General features: G+C 37.0%; 2 protein-coding genes across 2 annotated transcripts; one reads left to right on the top strand and one right to left on the bottom strand.

Annotated features, from left to right (window-relative positions):
* Window positions 1–279: 279 nt before the first annotated feature.
* On the top strand, window positions 280–11,223 carry EMB2765 (P-loop containing nucleoside triphosphate hydrolases superfamily protein). The gene is made up of 14 exons (XM_059581837.2): window positions 280–707; window positions 1,029–1,118; window positions 2,267–2,329; window positions 2,945–3,031; window positions 3,117–3,269; window positions 3,355–3,515; window positions 4,084–4,318; window positions 4,457–4,567; window positions 5,432–6,490; window positions 6,594–6,857; window positions 7,842–8,027; window positions 8,163–9,317; window positions 9,699–10,037; window positions 10,337–11,223. Exons 1-14 carry the CDS (start codon window positions 300–302, stop codon window positions 10,655–10,657), a joined length of 4,632 nt encoding a protein of 1,543 aa, XP_059437820.2. The 5' UTR covers window positions 280–299; the 3' UTR covers window positions 10,658–11,223.
* Window positions 11,224–15,226: 4,003 nt separating this feature from the next.
* On the bottom strand, window positions 15,227–19,300 carry LOC148587256 (putative disease resistance RPP13-like protein 1). The gene is made up of 2 exons (XM_088513317.1): window positions 15,511–19,300; window positions 15,227–15,318 (listed from the first exon to the last, which is right to left on the bottom strand). The coding sequence occupies exon 1, from the start codon at window positions 19,283–19,285 to the stop codon at window positions 15,566–15,568; it is 3,720 nt and encodes a 1,239-aa protein (XP_088369443.1). The 5' UTR covers window positions 19,286–19,300; the 3' UTR covers window positions 15,227–15,318; window positions 15,511–15,565.
* Window positions 19,301–21,009: the final 1,709 nt, after the last annotated feature.

The following is a 21,009-nucleotide window of genomic DNA, read 5'->3' on the forward strand; positions in this document are numbered from 1 at the left end:
TTAAAAACATGCCAATTTAATAGGTTGAATTGATTTTTTTGTTTGAAAAACTTTATCCAAATAATTGTCCAAATAAAAAAACCTTTAAGAGGAGCTGCAAATAAATTTTTTTTTAGTAAGCAAGAGAATTTTTTTATACAGGATCAATCAAAATGTATACACGGAATTTTGAATAACTAGTATTTTATACGCGAAATTGATTTTACGCACCATTTAAAAATCAAAACCCTAAAACTTTTTGGTATTCTCAAAACCCCACTCTTTGAGTTCGATTCTCTCTGACCCACGAATTCCTGAAAATGCCGAAGGTGTATGGAACCGGTACGTACGATTTCAAGCGGCACCGAGTGGCGGAGTACCCCGCGGAGCTGCCGGCGGAGAAGACGGTGGTGGCGAAGCCCGGGGGGGCGGTCCCGAGCACGATAACGCTGTCGGAGATTCAGCGGGACCGGCTGACGAAGATTGCGGCGGAGAATTGGTCGAGGGCCGGCGGGACGAAGCCGGAGAAGCCGTTCGAACCGGAGCTGGTGAAGGAGATCTACGAGACGGAGCTAGTGGTGAAAGTTGGGAGAAAGCCCGTTCCGTTGCAGAGGGTGATGATTCTGGAGGTGAGCCAGTACCTGGAGAACTATTTGTGGCCAAATTTCGATCCAGAAACGGCGACGTTCGAGCATGTGATGTCGATGATAATCATGGTCAATGAAAAGGTAAATGGTTTTGAAGTGTTTATTAACTGTTTGGTTGCTGAGAAGTGTGAGAAATTGGATTGACAGTGAGTTCAAGGTTTTCAATGAACCGTAGGAGAACTGTTAGGGCAAAATGATTATATATAAAAAAAAAATCTCAATAATGATTATGCGACTTTTAGTTGTGTTCACACACACACACACACACACACATACACACACTCTCATATATGCTATTGCGAATCAGACCCATTGGATGTTCTATTTTGTGAATGTGGTTATGGGGTTGAATGTGATTGCAAGTTATGATGAGCTTAGGAGATTATGATTTTGAACTTGCAGTTTCGAGAGAATGTGGCGGCTTGGGTATGCTTCTATGATCGGAAAGAGTTGTTCAAGGCATTCCTTGAGAGGGTTCTTCGGCTGAAAGAGGTTTGTCTACTCTTTCTTCATACGACCATATTAATTTGTGCTTTAGAAAGGACTTGAAGGTTTTTTGTTTGGAGAAATCCTTTTGTTACTATATTACTCCAAAATGAGTGATGTGATGTTAGAGAGAGTATAGTCTATCTATTAATCTGAGTATGTTAGTGTGAAAATAGGTCTTCAATTTATAATTTTGATATTTTATGTGATCGGTATACAAGACTCAGAATGCCATTGAGCTTTAGCTAAAATGGTACTTCCTTTGTAGTAAGGTGGAGGGTGAGGTCGTGAGTTCAAGTCTCACCAGGTGGGTGTATAACTTTCGCTAGAAAAATAAATGTCATACTACCATGTCTTGTATTTATAATAAATGGTTCGTATTTTTGAAGCTTGATTCAATGCTTTATTCATTATTTTAGTCAAACCCGAGCATTTCTTTTCGTTACTACATCTCCATGTTAGGTTACCATGTAAGATCTTTTTGGGAGCTGGATGCCGTTATTGCTGCATTTGGTAATTGTGTATAATTTGTAAGTACTCAATACGTTATTTTCCTTTTCCAGCAGCCCCTACCTTCTGAGTGGATTTTTGGAAAGCTTCCTTTAGTGCTTGTTCATTTTTTTTTTAAAAGTTAAAATTTCTTTGTACTCCTATAGCCTTGATCATTTAGTGTTTTTTCCTCCCTCTTCTTAAGACTTGTAGTGCATATTAGTAGTGGCAGTTAGCAATGCCGCTTAACCTAGTAGTTGTTGATGGTGTTCTTTTTGTAATCAGATGTTTTTCTGTTTGTTTAAGTGATACTGGAGCATGGGTTTTGGATTTTTGCTGCTATCAAGATGAATCTGATTTTGGCAGCAATTATTTGTTTAAAATGATCATCCGGCATGTACACTCTCATAATCTAGTACATCTATTCAAATTGTTTAAATGTGTAACCAGTCATGAATCTGTCATATGGTCTTATGTTCATTGGGGAATTGCAAACTTGTAAATGTCTTATTGAATGGATGATTATCTGCAGGTGGTTATGGATTTTGCTTTTTGAAGGAGCTTCTATACATGTACTTTGGGTTTGCTAAATAATCTGATTACGTGATAAGTTTGAGAAATTTTTGATATCTGATTTAATGTTTTATACTTTAAATGTAATGCAGGGAAGGGAATTAAGCATAGCTGAGAAGACGAATTACTTGGTTTTCATGATCAATGCCTTTCAGGTATGTTAGCATGCTAACTTATGCTCTGATCAAATACATTTGGATGTTAGAATCAAGGACTTGTTGATGGGGTACATATATGCACTATCTTTTTGACTTTTGCTGTTAATTTTTTTGACTTGCAATTTTGTACTCTAGTTATGTGATATTTGTGAATCTAATGTTTTCAAATATCTCATTATATCACGGCGTACATTTTTTTTTTTTTTTTTATCTTGTCCTTTATATTCACTTGGAACTACAAAATGCTACCTTTCTTAAGAAATTAGAATGTGTAAATTATTGATAGGTATCAAGTTTTTTTTAGAACTACACTTCTAAATTCTCACTGCAAAGAAGTGAACTTCTAACACTCATATAAATCATACCTATGACTGATTGCTCATCAGTAGAGCTGCACAAAATATACTGGTCTAATGATTATAAATAATCTTAAGACATCTATTTTAAGTACAGACACAAGACACTCGTGATTGCTACATCCTCAATCAACTCATACATGTGTACACAAGTACACTCGCTTGCGTTCATTTATAATACAAGTGACATATATATGCATGCACATACATGAGTTCTTGTTTGTCTATTAATTTTTTTAACAACTTTGTGTAATAGAGCTTGGAAGATGAGGTTGTCAGTGACACGGTGTTGAGATTAGCAAGTTTGCAATCCTGGCACAGTTTGTCATATGGTCGTTTTCAGGTATGACTTATGCTGTATCTCAAATCATTTTCCATATGTTTGGAATTTATCTTTTATATTACTTGATAAATTTTCTTCTCTGTAGATGGAACTTTGTCTTAATATGGATTTGATCAAAAAATGGAAAAGAATGATGAAGAGGGAGGTTAAGGAGGCAGCTACACGAGGAGAGATTTTTGACCCCTCAACTAAGCTTGAAGTGAAATTCTTGAGAAATCTTATTGAAGAATTTCTGGAGGTCTTTTTCTACAATAAACTATAAAGTAGTTGCTTGATCTATGAGGATTATTGCTTAAGGTAGTTATGGTGTCCATTTGTGGCAGGTACTTGATTCGAAGGTTTTCCCGCAGCAACAGTGTGTTAATGAAGATGATGAAGTAATTGATGGCATTGGTTTGGAGAAAGTTGATGATGCTTGTGTTTTGTACTGTGAGAGGTTTATGGAATTTCTTATTGATCTCTTGAGCCAACTGCCAACAAGGAGGTAAAGTTGCACCCCTGTAATTTTTTGTTCTTTCCATTTTCCCAATTCTCTTGTGTGTGTGTGCGCATGCTCTTGCGCATGTTCAAGTTTTAAGCAGGATGGCCTCATATGATTGCTTTCTCATATGTTTTTACCAAATGAGTTTGAGGTTTTGTGGAATAAGTCTATAAGTAATAAGATGACAAAGGACTTTTGCCTTTTTTTATCTACAACATACTTTACCCGGGTTTCTATTTTTTTAAAGCTGGGCTCTAAGGGTTTGCTTCTTTTTCTTGCCTATATGTGGAAAATAATCTTAATATTTAAATGGACATTATTTGTACTGTTTCCTGTTTTCCACATTATTGTGACATTGGTTTCTTTAGTTTCTGGTGATTGTCTTACCACAAATTAGCTCTTTTTAAAATAGCTTCATTCCAAGTGTCAATTATATTTCTTTCTCTATTGAAAGGTGGAAACTCTTTGGTCAAATGATTTTCTTATTCAATGTTTTATGCTTTATTTATTTGTTCAAGCTATATTTATCATTGTTTTCCTGCTCTTTTTTTTTTTCCTCTGGGGGATACAGGTACTTGAGACCTCTTGTTGCTGATGTAGCTGTTGTTGCCAAATGCCATTTAAGTGCTCTTTATAGACATGAGAAGGGAAAACTTTTTGCACAACTGGTCGACTTGCTACAATTTTATGAGAAATTTGAGATTAATGATCATGCTGGGACACAACTGACAGATGACGAGGTGCTCCAGTGTAATTATGACCGTTTCCTGTCTTTCCAGCTTCTTGCATTTAAGAAGATCCCAAAGGTATGTTTCTAATCAGCCATTTATAAATGGTATGAATTAAAAAGTTCCCCCTTTTTATGTTAACAAATACAAGAAGCAATATTCATCTTAAATAAATTTCGTAAATGTCTCAACTTTCTCTTTGTTTGGTGCTTTTAGTTGCAAGAACTTGCATTGGCGAACATTGGTGCAATTCACAAGCGAGCTGATCTCTCTAAGAAGTTGTCTGTGCTTTCTCCTGAAGAGTTGAAGGATTTGGTTTGCTGTAAGGTATGTAAATGGATGATTGATTCCATATCACCCTGTTTGGATATTTTCACTTTTGGACTCATGCCTAGGCCCAAAATGAATTTTTCATGATCTTTTTATGGAGTTTGCAACAGTGTTTTTTTTTTTTTTGGTTTTTGTTTTGTGGCTTCCAAGTTTGTGCATCTGTTAATGCAGAGGTCATTTTTGTTTTTGATGACTTGCATAAGCTATAGCTCTTTTAAATCTAGTTAAGCAAGAGCCATAGACTTATGTTGTGTTTGCCTTTGGAGATGCTTGCGTTCTCCCATAATGCCACCTCAATATGGTGGACTTTCAGTATACTTTTAATACATTTTCATTGGTTAAACTGTAAAAGTTTAGCAGCTTGTTCTTACCATCAATGTGCTTCTATAGAACAAAAGTGAGGACTGCTTGACTTGTGTTGTATGATAAATTTGTTAGTTTGCTTTCTCTTGTCAGGTTGTTTTGTTTTGTTATTTTTTTTGTAGAGTCAAGTTCACGTTAATGAGGTTTCGCCTGCACATTTGTGTTTTTGGCGTAGAAATGTTGCAAATCATTGATATAATCTTTAATATGTGATATTCTTCTGTAATCATAAAGTCTGACATCAACATTTGTAGATTCACAAGAAAGTTATTCCTCTGTAATTATTTCTGGAGCAAATTTGGTACACATGACAATTGCCATTTATCTTGTGTTATAGTTTGGACTAGCTTAAAATCTTCAGTCTAAAGACCACTATAAAATTTGTTCTCCATGTGCTCTTTGCTCTCCTCGCCTTCTGCAATGTGTGTATAAACATATTGTCGTATATACTTAAATATTTCAGAATAATAATATCTGATGTTCATCCTCTTTATGCAGCTCAAACTGATCTCAGAGGAGGATCCCTGGTCAGAAAGGGTTGATTTTCTTATTGAAGTCATGGTCTCCTTTTTTGAGAAACAACAATCTCAAAAAGAAGCCATAAATGCTCTCCCACTTTACCCAAACGAGCAGATTATGTGGGATGAAAGCCTTGTACCAAGTATAAATTACTCGGGAGAAGGTTGTCTGGCCCTTCCTAAACTTAATTTACAATTCTTAACACTTCATGACTATCTTCTGCGAAATTTCAATCTCTTCCGTCTTGAATCAACATATGAGATACGTGAGGATCTTCAGGAAGCTATACCACATCTCCTTGCCTACATTAATATTGAAGGAGAAACTGCTTTTCGTGGTTGGTCTAGAATGGCTGTGCCAATTAAAGAATTTAAGATCGCTGAGGTAAAGCAGCCAAACATTGGAGAAGTGAAGCCATCATCAGTTACCGCAGCAGTCACGTTTAGCATTTCTAGTTATAAAGCACAAATAAGATCAGAATGGAATGCCCTTAAAGAGCATGATGTTCTATTTTTACTTTCTATTCGGCCTTCATTTGAGCCTTTGAGTGCTGAAGAAGCCGCCAAGGCAAGTGTGCCACAAAGACTTGGCCTTCAGTATGTGAGGGGATGTGAGATTATTGAGATCCGTGACGAGGAGGGAATCCTCATGAATGATTTCACGGGAAGAATTAAACGAGATGAGTGGAAGCCTCCAAAAGGGGAACTGAGAACTGTAACTGTTGCTTTAGATACAGCACAATACCACATGGATGTCGGCAATATCGCAGAGAAAGGCGCAGAAGATGTTTATGGGACGTTCAATGTGTTGATTAGGAGGAAGCCTAAAGAAAACAATTTCAAAGCAATTTTAGAGTCTATAAGAGATCTAATGAATGAATATTGCATTGTTCCTGACTGGCTGCACAACGTATTTTTGGGCTATGGGAATCCTTCTGCAGCTCAATGGACTAATATGCCTGATCTTTTGGAAATGGTAGATTTCAAAGATACTTTTCTTGATGTTGATCATTTGAAAGAGAGCTTTCCAGATTATCAGGTTGCTGTTATTTGCATTTGCATTTTTGATGTTATATTAATGGTGTTTATGCATTGTGAAGAATAATGTGACTTAAATGCTGATTTTTTCCGCTGCTTTTTAGGTTTGTTTTATAAATTCAGATGGTAGCGGAAACTTGCATCCAAGGCCGCCTTTTCGAATTAGGCTTCCCAGGATGCTAAAAGGTGGCAGTAATGCCCTTCCAGGAAATAAGACATCTGCTTTTGATTCAGCAAATGGTGTAAATATGGTGGATGATGGTTGCAAGAAAGAAAAACTCGTTGTTGAGGCATACACTCCTCCTGACCCAGGTCCTTATCCCCAAGATCAGCCAAAGCAGAACACAGTTAGATTTACAGCCACACAGGTGCTTTGCAACTCTTCTTTACTGTTGTCAAAGTGTTATTTTTCATGGTTGTTTGTGTTTTAACTTTGCTTATGTTCCTAATTTTTTTATTAATATTATTGGTTGTAATCCCACTACAAATTCTACTTCTATAATCAGTGCCTTATCCCAGTTGCTTGGAGCTCTCTAGAATCACTTATAAACTTAGTCTCACCTAGTAATAAACCAATGTGGGACTTATCACCCATAGGCTCTTTTATAGTCCATCAACTCCATGTGAGCAATTTATCTTCTCAATGTCGGACTAACTTTTTGGGTGTCATAGTGAATGCGCTTTGTCATTGATGAGATGAAGAGATGAGTTTACTGTGTTGTTGAGAGTTCTCTGCAAATGTTGCATGTTATGTGTCTAAACATTTTGAATACTGTTACATTTTATAGTTAAAAGGAGAAGGTAAAGATACTGGCCTATCTCAATTGTGTAATTTCGCATCCAGCTCGATATTGGAACCATTTTGGTCAGCTTCATGGCTGTAATATGCATTGGTGTGGAAGATATCTCTGTTTTTTTATTTTATGCTATTTCATGCATAAATGGTTATATAATCTAGGTGCGTTTATGTAAACTGCGGGCTATATTTATAGTTCTGGGATAAGTCATTTTTTGGGATCCTCAATCTTCATTTCAATGGTTGACTTTAATTTGTGTAGTAGTACCCATTGTGTGAGATGTTTTGTGATTAAACTTGTCTTAGTGTTTTTTTTTTTTTTTTTGGAATTATTATTAGACACTATATCAGATGTTCAACTGTAGTTTAGCTATTGTTCATGTTCTGGTTCTGGATTCCTTCCAAATGAGGTGTTGGCGTTTGTGTAGATATAACTAGTTAATTTTTCTGTCTACATCATTCTGAAAGTAGCAAACATTGAATCAAAAGCATATGTTGGTGATCTCAGTTATATTATTGTGTCACCAAGTACTTAACAATCCTTTCTGTTGCATAGATTGGAGCCATCATCTCTGGTATTCAGCCTGGACTAACTATGGTTGTGGGTCCACCTGGTACGGGAAAGACGGATACAGCTGTGCAAATCTTGAACGTTCTTTATCACAATTGTCCTTCTCAGCGAACATTAATAATCACTCATTCAAATCAGGCTCTGAATGACCTTTTTGAGAAGATAATGCTGGTGAGGATAGTTTATCTCTTCAGTATTATGACTTGACTCTGCCCTGCTGATTTGTGGAATGATTCTGATTGTCCGGTATTTAAGCTAGGAGTTTGTACAATAGGTTTTAATGCATGTTTCTGTTTATTGTTTCAGAGGGATGTACCTGCACGCTATCTTCTTCGACTAGGTCAAGGTGAACAAGAGCTAGCAACTGATCTTGACTTCAGCAGGCAAGGCCGTGTAAATGCAATGCTTGTTCGGCGGTTAGAATTGCTTAGCGAAGTGGAGAGGCTGGCAAGATCTCTCCAACTGCCTGAGGATGTAGGTTATACTTGTGAAACTGCTGGATACTTTTGGTTGCTTCATGTATACTCGCGCTGGGAGCAATTCCTGGCTGCTTGTGCAGAAAATGAGGATAAAGCAACATTCGTTAAAGACCGCTTCCCCTTCAAGGAATTTTTCTCGAACACACCACATCCAGTTTTTATGGGTGAGTCATTTGAGAAAGACATGAGAGCGGCTAAGGGGTGCTTTCGTCATCTTAAGACAATGTTTCAAGAGCTTGAAGAGTGTAGGGCATTTGAATTGCTCAAGTCAACGGCTGACCGAGCTAATTATCTAATGACGAAGCAAGCAAAAATTGTTGCAATGACTTGCACTCATGCAGCTCTGAAGAGGAAAGATTTTCTTCAAATAGGTTTCAAGTATGATAACTTGTTGATGGAAGAAAGTGCTCAAATATTAGAGATTGAGACCTTTATCCCTATGTTGCTTCAGAGGCAAGAAGATGGTTATGCGCGGCTTAAACGTTGCATTTTGATTGGTGATCATCACCAGTTGCCTCCTGTTGTGAAGAATATGGCTTTCCAGAAGTACAGTCACATGGATCAAAGTCTATTTACAAGGTTTGTTCGACTGGGCATTCCTTACATTGAGCTCAATGCCCAGGGTAGAGCTAGGCCAAGCATAGCCAAACTTTACAACTGGAGGTACAGGGATTTGGGAGACCTTCCTTATGTAAAGGAGGAGGCTATATTCCACAGAGCAAATGCTGGATTTTCCTATGATTATCAGTTGATTGATGTACCTGATTACCAGGGGAAAGGAGAGACTGCCCCTTCTCCTTGGTTCTATCAAAACGAGGGAGAAGCTGAATATGTTGTCAGTGTTTATATGTACTTGCGTTTACTAGGTTACCCTGCTAATAAGATATCAATCTTGACAACATACAACGGCCAGAAACTTTTGATCCGTGATGTTATCAATAGAAGATGTGTTCCATATGATTTTATTGGTCCACCAAGCAAGGTAAACCACTTACCTTACTCCCTTATGTTATAACTTGCAGACATATCGGTGGTTAAATAATGTGTCGGGATCTCTACATGTCTCATATTTGTTTTGTGACAAACATGTATTGTTCAATAGAAGGCATAGTTGTATTTTTCCACTTCACGATGAAATTTTTTGACCTTTTCAGAGGAAGCCAACTTGAGATCTGGCAGGATCCATTATAGGGCTTCCTAATTCCACTTGGCTCGTGTAACACCAAGGAAAACCATGTAAAGCCATGGTTATCCATTTATTCCTCTAAATATGTAATATTAGTAGAACCAGACGAAAGTCTGCAATAAATTATTACTTATCAAAACAATATTTATTTTTGTTTTCCCTGATTTTCGTCTTCAGGTAACTACTGTTGATAAGTTTCAAGGTCAGCAAAATGATTTTATATTGCTGTCTCTTGTGCGCACTCGCTTTGTTGGTCACCTTCGCGATGTTAGAAGATTGGTTGTTGCCATGTCTCGTGCCCGACTTGGTCTGTATGTGTTTTGCCGCCGTTCTTTGTTTGAACAGTGCTACGAATTGCAGCCTACATTTCAACATCTGCTTCAGAGACCGGATCGCCTTTCCCTCAATTTGGATGAGATTACATCATATACTGAACGTCGTGTTGAAGATACTGGACCCATCCATCTTGTCAGCAGTGTTGATGAGATGATTAGCATTTTTAACTGGAGGTATCAGGTATGCCTCTCATTCTTTCAGGATAAGTTTCTGTCCTCTGTAGTGCATGATCGTACATCAATTTGGAAGAACTTTTGACACTGATTTTTTCCGGAAAAGCTTGTCATTGCTTTTTTCTTTTTCTTTTTTTGTTTTGTTTTTTTTTTTCATGCTTTCGTAATTCTTATTGTGCATTAATGCTGGATGAGGGCTTAATCTGTTGCATTGGAACATTTTCTTAATAATTTTATTTTAGTAGCTGTACTTGCATGATTCACTGAGTTCTTAAGCTGACACAGTTGGAGTTTTCTTGTTGCCAGGAACGGTACATGAGACATCAACCTGATCATTATATGCCATACTTGGGTGCATACGAGGAGCAAAACAGTCAACAGAATTCAGTGCCCATGCACCATGATATAGACACCAATATACCTGCAGCTGCTGATGGTGCAGCAAGGGATATGCCGCATGAAAGCAACATTGAAGAGGATACAAAGATGGATGGCCTTATAAACGGTCAAAACGGGGATGTTCCGTTGAATTCGAACGTGGAGGTGGATAAGAAAGCTAGTAGGGATGATGAGAATGATGTTCTACCTGACAGCAAGTCAAATGAGGGAACCACGATGGAAGAGTAGTCTGGTTAAGAACCCTCCTCACAAGGGTTCTCTTTTTTTGGCATTTTTGGACTTGCAAAATGACCTGAAGGTTCAGCTTTATGCAAATTGATGCCACCCAGCTAAGGCGGCCTTCCTATGGCTGAGGTCTGAAGCTACTCCAATAGCAGACTAGGTTACAGGTCATTTATTGGTGTTCCATGTATGGATGATAAATCATGGGAGCCAAAATTTTGGCCTGAAGTTCCAAAACCAACTCCTTAAGAGCCAGTGCCCTGCAACTTTATTAGAAAGAAAAGATGGATGTTGCTTAATTATCAGAGGAAGTTCTTAGCTGTACAGTGCCAAGTTAGTTGAAAATTTTCATCTCCTGAGAAATTAAAGTATCTGCTTGTATGTCTTAACCAAGGATTTATTGTAAGTAAAACATCATGTAATCTTGGGTTCAGCTAATTTTGTTACTAATTTGAGATTACTAGTTTCTTGTAACATTTAGCATGTCTTTACTATTGCTTGAATATGAGGCTGCGACATGTAACTAATTACTTGTAAAACAATTGCATTAGTCAAACACCGGCTTTCCTATTTTTCAGGCTGGCATCTTGGTAGTAAGAATTGGTAAATCTCAGGTCATGATGCTCTAGGCTATTAAACTTTTACTTAAGACCACTCTTTGAGGGTCAAGAGATAGTAGAAACTGATTTGATCAATAATGTGGTGCCTGAGCATCATTTTAGCTTAAATTACATGAAGAATGAATGTGCACAGGTTACCCTCGAGAAAAATTCAATTTTCTAAATCATGCATAAGCATTAATGGAATTTATTTTTGTCCTGATTGTGTGAAAATGAAAGAGAACAATTATTCTCAGATCGCAAGAATTACTGCAAACATTTAGAAAAATACATCTGATTTTACATTCATAGAAAACACAAAAAAGGACAGCACGATCCTATTCCAAGTCATGCTGTACTGTACAACTTTGTATATGAACAAAGGAACACATTTGAATTGAAAACAAAAGTTAGATTAAGTTGTCTCAATTTGTGAAATACTGAAAGTGGTAACATTTCGATTTTTACGAGCCCTTGCCCACTGCTTTGCATACGACTATCTTATTTGAAAAAAAAACGAAAAAAAAATCCCTCATGATCTTCACAAGCTTCAATGAAAGTTTTTCATTTTCCTGTTTCCGATGAGAATTCTGTTCAAAGTTTGCATGCTGATTGCCCACCACCTTTAAACTTGAGGCCATCTTTGACGAAGAATAAAATGGGCACCATCAATTTCCTGGTATTTAAATGTAATGTTGTGCACGGAATTAAATATAGGATCCCAAAGAAGTAGAAAAGAACATAATAAAAAATAGATCAATCACACAAGACACCAAGATTTAAGTGGTTCGGCTTAATAAGCCTACATCCACTGGCGGAGACGACCCGAAAGAAATTCACTAACAAAAAATTGAGTACAAAGATAACAGGAAGAAAATCACTCAAAACTCAAAGCCCCAATACACCCAAATCTCTCTCTCATACAAGAGAAAAAATTGACAAAGAAAACTCTATTCTTCTCTAAGTGCCATAAGGCACAACAACGTGAGAAAACCCTAATGAGACATGTGGCTTCTAATTTTTCTTCCACTTTGCCTTGTTGCAAAGCCTCCCTTTTATAAGGCAATAAGTCGGTGAAGGGATACTCCAAAAACAAGTAGTAGTGGAACACTGACTTCGGCTAGGGCAATAACCCCAAGTCTCCAAATACTACTTGTAAAAGGAGAGCCAAATACTACTAGAACACCATAAGCCAAAGACAACGAATGGGCCACACGTCTGACTTGTGGAATACAAGTTACACCACAACATGTAGTTGTTCAGATATTTTACAAAGATGTCTCAGCGTCAGCGCCATCCATTTTCTGGTATTTGGGTTGTAGAGATGAAGATATCCAACATCTTTGGGCACCTGTTAAATAGGAGATAGTTAACACAAATGACTCCATCATACAAAGCCATAATATGACACTAGTCGTTGTGGGTAAACTTTCGAAAAAGAAACATTGTATTCCCACGATTATTACCCTTTGTTGAACAAGGAGGTATAAATGCCTCTTGACCTCTGACGGTGAATGTGGGAGAAAAATGAATCTGATATAAGGTGAGCTTCCACCTCTTGACCAATCACAGCAATACAACATGACAAGCTGGGACTTCTCCTGGTTTCTCAAATGCCACAAAGATCTGTCCAGGTGTATCCTAAAGGAGAGATCTGAGAGGCTTTGTTAATACTTGAGAGAATTCCTCTGCTTCTGAAACTTACAGAAGGACACTGACCTGGCAGGGAAGCAGAAATATTATAAAGGGATTCTCAAGTACGATCGGTAACATGAAGTTCTGCTTCCAATAAGATAGTCATTACTTGTAATTGCTCTGGGGTTCTATTGGTGCACTTGTACACCATTCAATTGAGTATTCTGTTTCTATTTCTGCTTCAGTTGGTGAAAAAAGTAACACATAATTCCCAATCAGAAAACATACTCTGCTTCAGTTAGTCAACCCATATACCGCAGAAAGCAGTAAAAAAAATCCAATTTCACTCTTATGGTAAATGAAATTTGAAAATCAGCATACCTGTCGGATCACAGGGTCTTAGGGGATGTTCTGGATTTCAGGGTCCTGCATTGCTTTGGCCTACAACATGGTTTCATAATATCTACTAATATTAGATATCAGCAAGGGATATGCCACATGAAAGCAAAATGGAAGAGGATACAAAGATGGATGGCCTTATAATTGGTCAAAACGGGGATGTTCCATATCTGATTGTGCATTCATCTAGAGAAAGAAAAAAAGGATAACATGATCCTATTCCAAGTCAGGCTGTACTGTACAACTTTGTATCTAAACAAGGGAACATATTTGAGTTGACAATAAAAGCTAGATTAAGCTGTCACAATTGGTGAAATACTGAAAGCAGTAACATTTAGATTTTTCACGAGCCCTTGCCCACCGCTTTGCAAGAGAATCAGGGAAAGTTTCATACCAGTATCTTATTTGAAAAGAAAAATCCCTCATGGTGTTCACAAGTTTCAAGGAAAGTCTTCCATTTTCCTGTCTCCCATAAGAAATTTGGTTAAAGTTTGCATGCTGAATGTTCACCACCTTAAAACATGGCTCCATCTTTGACGAAGAACCAAATGGGCAAAGTGCGAATCCAAGGATGTCACCAACATCCATTTTCTGGTATTTCGGTTGTAGATGAAGATATCCAACATCTTTGGGCACCTGTTAAATATGAGTTAGTTTCCACGACTTATATCACAAATGACTCCATTATACAAAGCCATTATGACAGCAATCATTGTAGATAAACTCTAAAAAAACCACTAATAACATGATTTCATCTTGTTCCTTTTTTCTATTAAAAAAAATAAAATTATATGCAAACTGTTTTATCCTTTCCCTAATATAACCAAATAGGGCCATATATTACCCCTACTACATGTTTGTCAATTTTTGAACTCAATTGAAGGGAGAAGTATGTACTTTCCTTAGAAATATTGTGTTGAAAGAAAACTGTCAGCCGAGTGCTTGACAGTAACAGTAAGCAGCACAGCTGCAGGGGAGAAAAAAAGAGCTCAACCTGCTCTTCATTTTAAAGATAAAAAAGTTTGTAGCTTTCTGCATTCTCTTTGACCCAAAATATAATCAAACAAACTCATATCTTCAAGCTCATGATCAACCCAAATTCTTCTAAACCCATAGGAATGACACCACCTAACAAATAGAAAGCATTATATCAAAGAAACTCCTAGGATCAATGGGGCATCAAAAAATTAGACATTTTCATTCCTCCTGAAGCAAGTAACCACCAATAAAATAAATGTATTTAACTCAATAATGGCATGAAAAGGCCTCATTTAAACAGAATCTTTCATCTCATTTTGGAAGGGATGCAAGATAAAGTGGATTAAAAAAAAAAAAAAAAAGGAAAAAAAGAAAAAAAGAAAAGGAAAATGCTGAGGATATAAAAAATCCTCTGCTGCCATTCATTACCTTTTCCTACATACAAATTGACAATTCAAAGCCTCTACTGCAGAAAAAAAGGGAGCAATATTCCCATGATCTCGATTTTCAGTACCTACTCATCAGAAAATAACAATAAATAGTTACACTTTCAGTACCAACAAATTCTTGACAACAATGCTCACACTAAAAACAGAACAATATCTCTTAAGAAACTGAAATAATATGTGAAAAAACACTCACACTCCACACACAACATATCTGAGCTGCACAACAAATTTGGCTCTCTTTCCAGCTTGTCTCCACACATTTCATTCATTCAGATTTCCAACACCACAGATTAGTGACTCCACTAATACTTTAAGACTGGCCCTCCATCCCATGACATTCCTTTTTCTGCAACACAATTTTTGTAACATGAGTTTACTGATTATATGATTTATGTGTTAAGGACTAACTAAATCATTTATGGGCTTTTTCATGGGCTTGAATTCAGCAAATATAAAAGAGACCCAATTCGTGAAAAACTTAACCAAATATTTAGGAGTTGGAATAATTGGCTAACCTTCGGGCATTCACGCCTCAAAGGATCATAGAATCTATTTGCCTGCCTCTTGCATCTTGTAATTGTCACCCAGCTATTCGAACTTCCAGATTCTGCTAATTAAAAGTTTCCCATACAATTAATTAAACAAATACACAAACAATCGGCAGTAATAAAAGGAAGCGAAATTTATCGGACAAAGAAAATATCTTTTATATATATACATGAAAGAATTAGAGAAATTTATTACGAGAAGCAAGAGGATCATATTTATAATTAATTAGCTGATTGAGAAAAGCAATTACCTGATTGTTGTGCAGGTATTATAACTGAAAATGGGACTCTTGCGATGCTTTTGGCTCATCCAATATAAACTTCATCATCAAAAAGTACGTGATCGACGTCGGGAATCTTTCGTCGTTCTTTTCGTTTCTTGCTTTGCCACCACTTCCTTAACAAAGGGCAGTTAGAGATATTTAAGGTAGAAAGGGAGGCAGGCAACACCTCTTTGGGCATGTACTTGAGCTTAGGGCAGTCATTGACATTCAATTGTTGAAGAGAGGTGAGGTGTTGAAGCCCTTTCTTGTCCAAAGATTTCATATTTGGAAATCCATAGAACCGAAGAAAAGTCAAACAAGAAGGCATCAACCCTGGCTCTGGAAAAGACACCACATCTTCAGATTTGCTACCGATACGCAAATATCTAATAGACGGGAGTTTTTGCAAACCCCACGTCATCCGACTGGCAAAGAGTTTTTCACAATACTGAACCTTAAGAAATTCCAGATTGGTAGGAAAGCCCCCTTCAGGTAACAATTCAACTTCTGGACAATCGATTATCTCAAAATTTACAAGAGAGGGAAGGAGTATATGCATCTTCTCTGGCAGTGACCTCAGACTTCCACAATCTTCTACCGAAAAGGATTCAAGGATGGGGCCTCGAATTCCTCCTTCTGGAAAAGATACAAAATTCGGGCAATTGCTGATGTAAATATCCAAGATCACTAAATCACGTCCATGATGTTCTGAAGCTGTAAATGATTCCAGATTCGTACACCCAGAGATGTCGATTTTATAAAGCTTTGGGAATAAATCTAATGGAAATGACTTGAGGGAATCACAATTGTCCAACTTCAACGTTTCAAGGGATGAAAATTCTAACTGTGTTGGGAGCTCTAACTTCATACACTTTTTGATTGTTAACTTTTGAAGGCAGCCGTTGGAGTCCACCAGTCCTTGGGGAAGAGACTCTAGTGCGCCAAATCCTTTAATTTTGAGCTTCTGCAGTCCGCTTGGCAATTCCTTTAACTGGACCTCGTTACAATTTTTTAAATACAATTTGTGCAAAGAAGGAGTCCTTGGGAGTGAGGCAGCCAACTGCGGACATTCAAGAATTTCAAGTTTGGCCAAAGAAGGAAGATGGATGGGCAGCTCTCCTGTTAGCTTGGGGCATAAACTAATATAAAGCTCTTCAAGTTGAGGAAAAGGTCCACCTTCATTTTCAGCTCCAAAAGAAGACCATTCCTCCCACTTCAACATTTGCGCAAACCTTAGAACTTTCAACGCTCCAAATGGCTTAGCTGATGAAGAATCGCTCCCATAAAACTCACGATCCACTTTAACTACTTCTTCAAACCCAACAATAGAGAGGTACGTCAAAGAGGGTAGTCGCCCAAGTGGTGGCAAGTTACAACATTGTCTACAGCTTTCTAAGCGAAGGGACACTATATTAAGGAATGAATGATGCCCTATCCAATCTGGAAAAGTTTTAGCGCCATAGTTGTTGATTGTGAGACTTTTCAAGTTACGATGAGGCCGAAGATTGTCAAGTACAAATCTTTGACATTCTGAAATATTAGTATCTAATGCATTCCATTCTAACACCAACTCCTCAAGGTACTTCCTTTCTTTCAAGCATGCTTTCAGAGCATCTGTTGCTGATACAACATTTTGGAGCTCTAAAAGAGAAAGCCTTCCTCGGAGATTTGAAAGTTTTCCCAAATCTTCAATGCAAGCCCCACTATGTTTGCTGATGATAAATTTAGTTAATGTTCGTAGACATTTTAGTCTACTCAACTGCATTGGCATCTCCTTTATGGCAGTTCCAGTAATATCAAGATGACGTAAATTAATGAGTTTCCACATATCTCCTGGTAATACTGAGAGATTTCTACAACCTGATAAATTCAATGTTTGCAAATTGCACAACTTACATATGGAATTAGGCAACCTTTTAATTTTAGTAAAGGCAAGGTTCAAATAACGAAGATGCTTAAGTTTGCCAATTGATTCAGGCAACTCAATCGAATTATAATGGTGAGATAGAGAGAGCACCCGCAAACATCTTAGCTTTGGCAATAAATCAAGTGGTACTCTTTTAGTTAAGTATAAGGCGTAATTATCCGATGGCGACAACTCCAATGGCAAGAATGTGTGCAATCGAGTAGCCTCGTAGAGAGCCTCAAACTTCTTAAAGTTGTTAAATGTTTTTCTTAAATACGACAAATGGCGAGTCTTGTTCAAAATTTCTTTAGAATTATCAACCTCCAATCTAAAGGTAAATTGTCCAGACACAAATTTTGCCAAGTCATTGACAAGATCATGCATTATAAAACCTGATTTGTTGCCACTTGATTGTTCCAACAATGATCTTGATGCCAAAGCAAGGAAGTAGTCTTCACCAACCTCTTCCATTCCTTTGTTTCTAGTTTCTTCTAAGAAACCTTCTGCCATCCATAATAGGACTACTTGGTCTTTTTCTAAAACATAATCCTTGGGAAATATTGAACAATAAGCAAAACATTGCTTTAATTGTGGGGGAAGATATTTGTAACTTAATCTTAAAGCTGGAAGAATGTTTGTCTTGTCAATTGGCGAATCCCATAGTTCGCTCTTCAATATCTTCTCCCATTCATCCAAATCTAGGTTAGATCGCAGGAGAGCCCCAATTGTCTTGGCTGCTAAAGGTAAGCCTTCACACTTTTTCACAATTTGTCTACCAATTACTTCTAGCTCTGGACGTGAATTAGAGAATCCATCGAGGAATGCATGTTTTACAAATAGTGACCAACAATCTTTTTCTAGTAACGTCTTTAGACGATGAGTTGGAACAGTGCGCATGATCGATGCAACATAGTCATTGCGTGTAGTTACAATGACCATACTTCCAGGTGCCCCAGATTTAAATGGCTTGCTTAACATCTCCCAGTCAACATAATTCTCGTTCCAAACATCATCTAGAACTAGTAGAAATTTATTCCCCATCAATTTCTCATTTAGTGTAAGTTGAAGAAGATTTAGATTCTTACTATCAGTATTAGCAGACGAACCTACTTCCTCTAAAATTGTTTTCGTAAGCTTTAACACGTCAAATTCATCAGAAACACAAACCCATGCTTGAAGGTCAAAATGCTCCTTCACCATCTTGTCCGTATATACAAGTTGAGCAAGGGTGGTCTTGCCAATTCCTCCCATGCCGACTATGGGAATCACACACAGATTTTCATTGCAAGATGCATCATTTGAGACCAATAAGCTTATTATTTTTTCCTTATCATCATCCCTACCAAAAATATCAGATTCTTCGACTAAAGAAGTCGTGATAAATCTTTTTGATGATTCTCCTCCAACGCCTTCTTTTAGACCTAGAACATCTTTTTGTCTTGCTAGATATTCTAGTTTATCAAGTAGCTCTTTTATCTTTGGCTCTATCTCCTTGACAAAATGACTGAAAAAAGCAGAGATGGAGTTTCGTACCTTAGTTGCAGTGGTTTGGAATTCAGCTTCCAACTTACGCTGCAAGGCTTCAGTGGCTATCTCGTCTAAGACGTCTTCTGCATCGTAGACAACATCTTTCAACATATGAAGCCACTCTTTGACAGAAAGATCCGTAAGTTGCTTTTCCTCCGCATCTTCGCACAGTTTATCAACGGACATCAATGCTATCTTCAACTTCTCTACGTATCCTTTGTTGAGTTTGCGCTGCCGAAAGAAGTCCACGAATTCGGGAGACGCCATCCTGTCAAATAACACTTGGAGGGAGGCTGAGAGAAAAGCTCCTCCCACTAAGGCCCCAGCCATGTCTTCTAGTTTTTAATGGAAGAAATAAAAGGAAATGAAGGAAGGTGATTGCAAACGGCAGAACAAAGTGAGATTGCAATGGGAGATCAAATGAAGGAAGATGAATGGAGCAAACGGCAAAGCAAAAGGAGAATGCAATGGAAGAAAATGAAGGAAATGGGGGTATGTGATATGATTTCCTTTCTAAACCACAGAACGTATACCGGAAACAGCAAATGGGAGTGATGGACCCACACGGCTGCTCGGGAAAAAAAGAAATGGACCTACACGGCTCATGGACGAGTAAAAGTAAACACCCAATTGATGAGAGGCAGCAATTTCATGTACATTGCTTTCACCATTAAATTCTCAAATCAATAATTGCGTAAGTGGGGATCTTGATTGGACGTACGTGAAGCATAAATTATTAATTTTTCCTAGAAAGTAATATACAAATTAATTTGGTAATTGATAATTAAGCCAATAATTTGGATGATCAATATCTTTTAATTATTTTTATAAAATATGAATCGACATATCTCTCACTTTGTAATAAAAGTTATAGTATGTAAATATTTTTCTATTATTTTATTTGAGAGACCATTTTTCCATCATATTTGAATTGAAATTCGGAGAAACTAATTATATACTAATTGATCAAATGCATGTATCTAAACAAAGGAACTAATTACACAACAGCATATTTGAGAGGAAGAAACAAAGCTCTATCCTTGCAATAATATAAGGCGGCTTCACTTGACTTGAGGGCTGGTAAACTAGCTAATAATTTCTGAAGAATACTTGAGCGGGTCAATTTTATTTTTTATTCAAAGTGGGGGAAGGGAAAGGGAAAATTGATCGGGTCAAATAAAGAAATTTCACAAGTGGACGTGAAAATATCTGTTGGAAATAGTTTTTCTTCAAAAATGTTTTAGATTATTTTAGGAAAAAAAATATTAAAAAAATCTCCTGAACGTCAAATTACAAAAATGTTTCAAAAATACCGCTTTGTTTATTATATTCCTATAATACATTTATTCTCTTAAAAACTGAAATAAAATAAAAAAACTAGTTATTTATTTATTTATTTATTTATTGTCTTTTAAAAGGAAAGGGGTGGCGTGTGAGCCACCCCTAGATCTAGTTGGGGTGGCCTCTTAGCCAATGGAGGTGGCCGCACCACCCCTGGCCACCTCTGAGTGGCTCGCCAGTTACATCTGATTTTGTATTTATTCCTATTTTTTTATATTCCATGACGATTTGTAAAACCCTTTGAGTTTTTTTATTATTTTATTTTTATTTAAAAAATAATTTAGTTTAGTTTTTTATTTTATTTTATTGATTTTAGTTTTTAAGAGAATAATAGTATTATAGGAATATAATAAAAATAGTGGCATTTTTGGCACACCTTGGTAATTTGATATACCACTTTAGCATACTTTAAACTTAATGGGACTTTTTAAAAAATAACCATTAGTTGATGGGGCTTTTTTATATATTTTTTTTCCATTATCTTATTTGAGAGGAAGAACCAAAGGTATCTCGATCCTCCAATAATTTCATTATCTTGTAAGATAATCCATTGGACCTAAATGACAAAATTTACCACATAATTCCTTGTATCTTTCATAACAATATCTTTAAAAAAGTGTTATGAATTTCATTTTTTTTGTTTTGTTTAGAAGCTATTTGTTAAATGAGTTGCTGATTTTTAGACAAGGCTGGCACCCTAGTTGGATACGGAA

Source organism: Corylus avellana, chromosome 2 (genome assembly GCF_965113065.1).
Source record: "Corylus avellana chromosome 2, dhCorAvel1.hap1.2, whole genome shotgun sequence".
Classification (NCBI taxonomy): domain Eukaryota; kingdom Viridiplantae; phylum Streptophyta; class Magnoliopsida; order Fagales; family Betulaceae; genus Corylus; species Corylus avellana.

Coding starts and splice junctions, on each gene's coding strand:
- EMB2765 (XM_059581837.2), top strand. CDS start 300: ATGCCGAAGGTGTATGGAACCGGTACGTACGATTTCAAGCGGCACCGA. Junction 1,119..2,266: donor GGGTTCTTCGGCTGAAAGAG/GTTTGTCTACTC, acceptor AATGTAATGCAG/GGAAGGGAATTAAGCATAGC. Junction 9,318..9,698: donor TTATTGGTCCACCAAGCAAG/GTAAACCACTTA, acceptor TTTCGTCTTCAG/GTAACTACTGTTGATAAGTT.
- LOC148587256 (XM_088513317.1), bottom strand. CDS start 19,285: ATGGCTGGGGCCTTAGTGGGAGGAGCTTTTCTCTCAGCCTCCCTCCAA.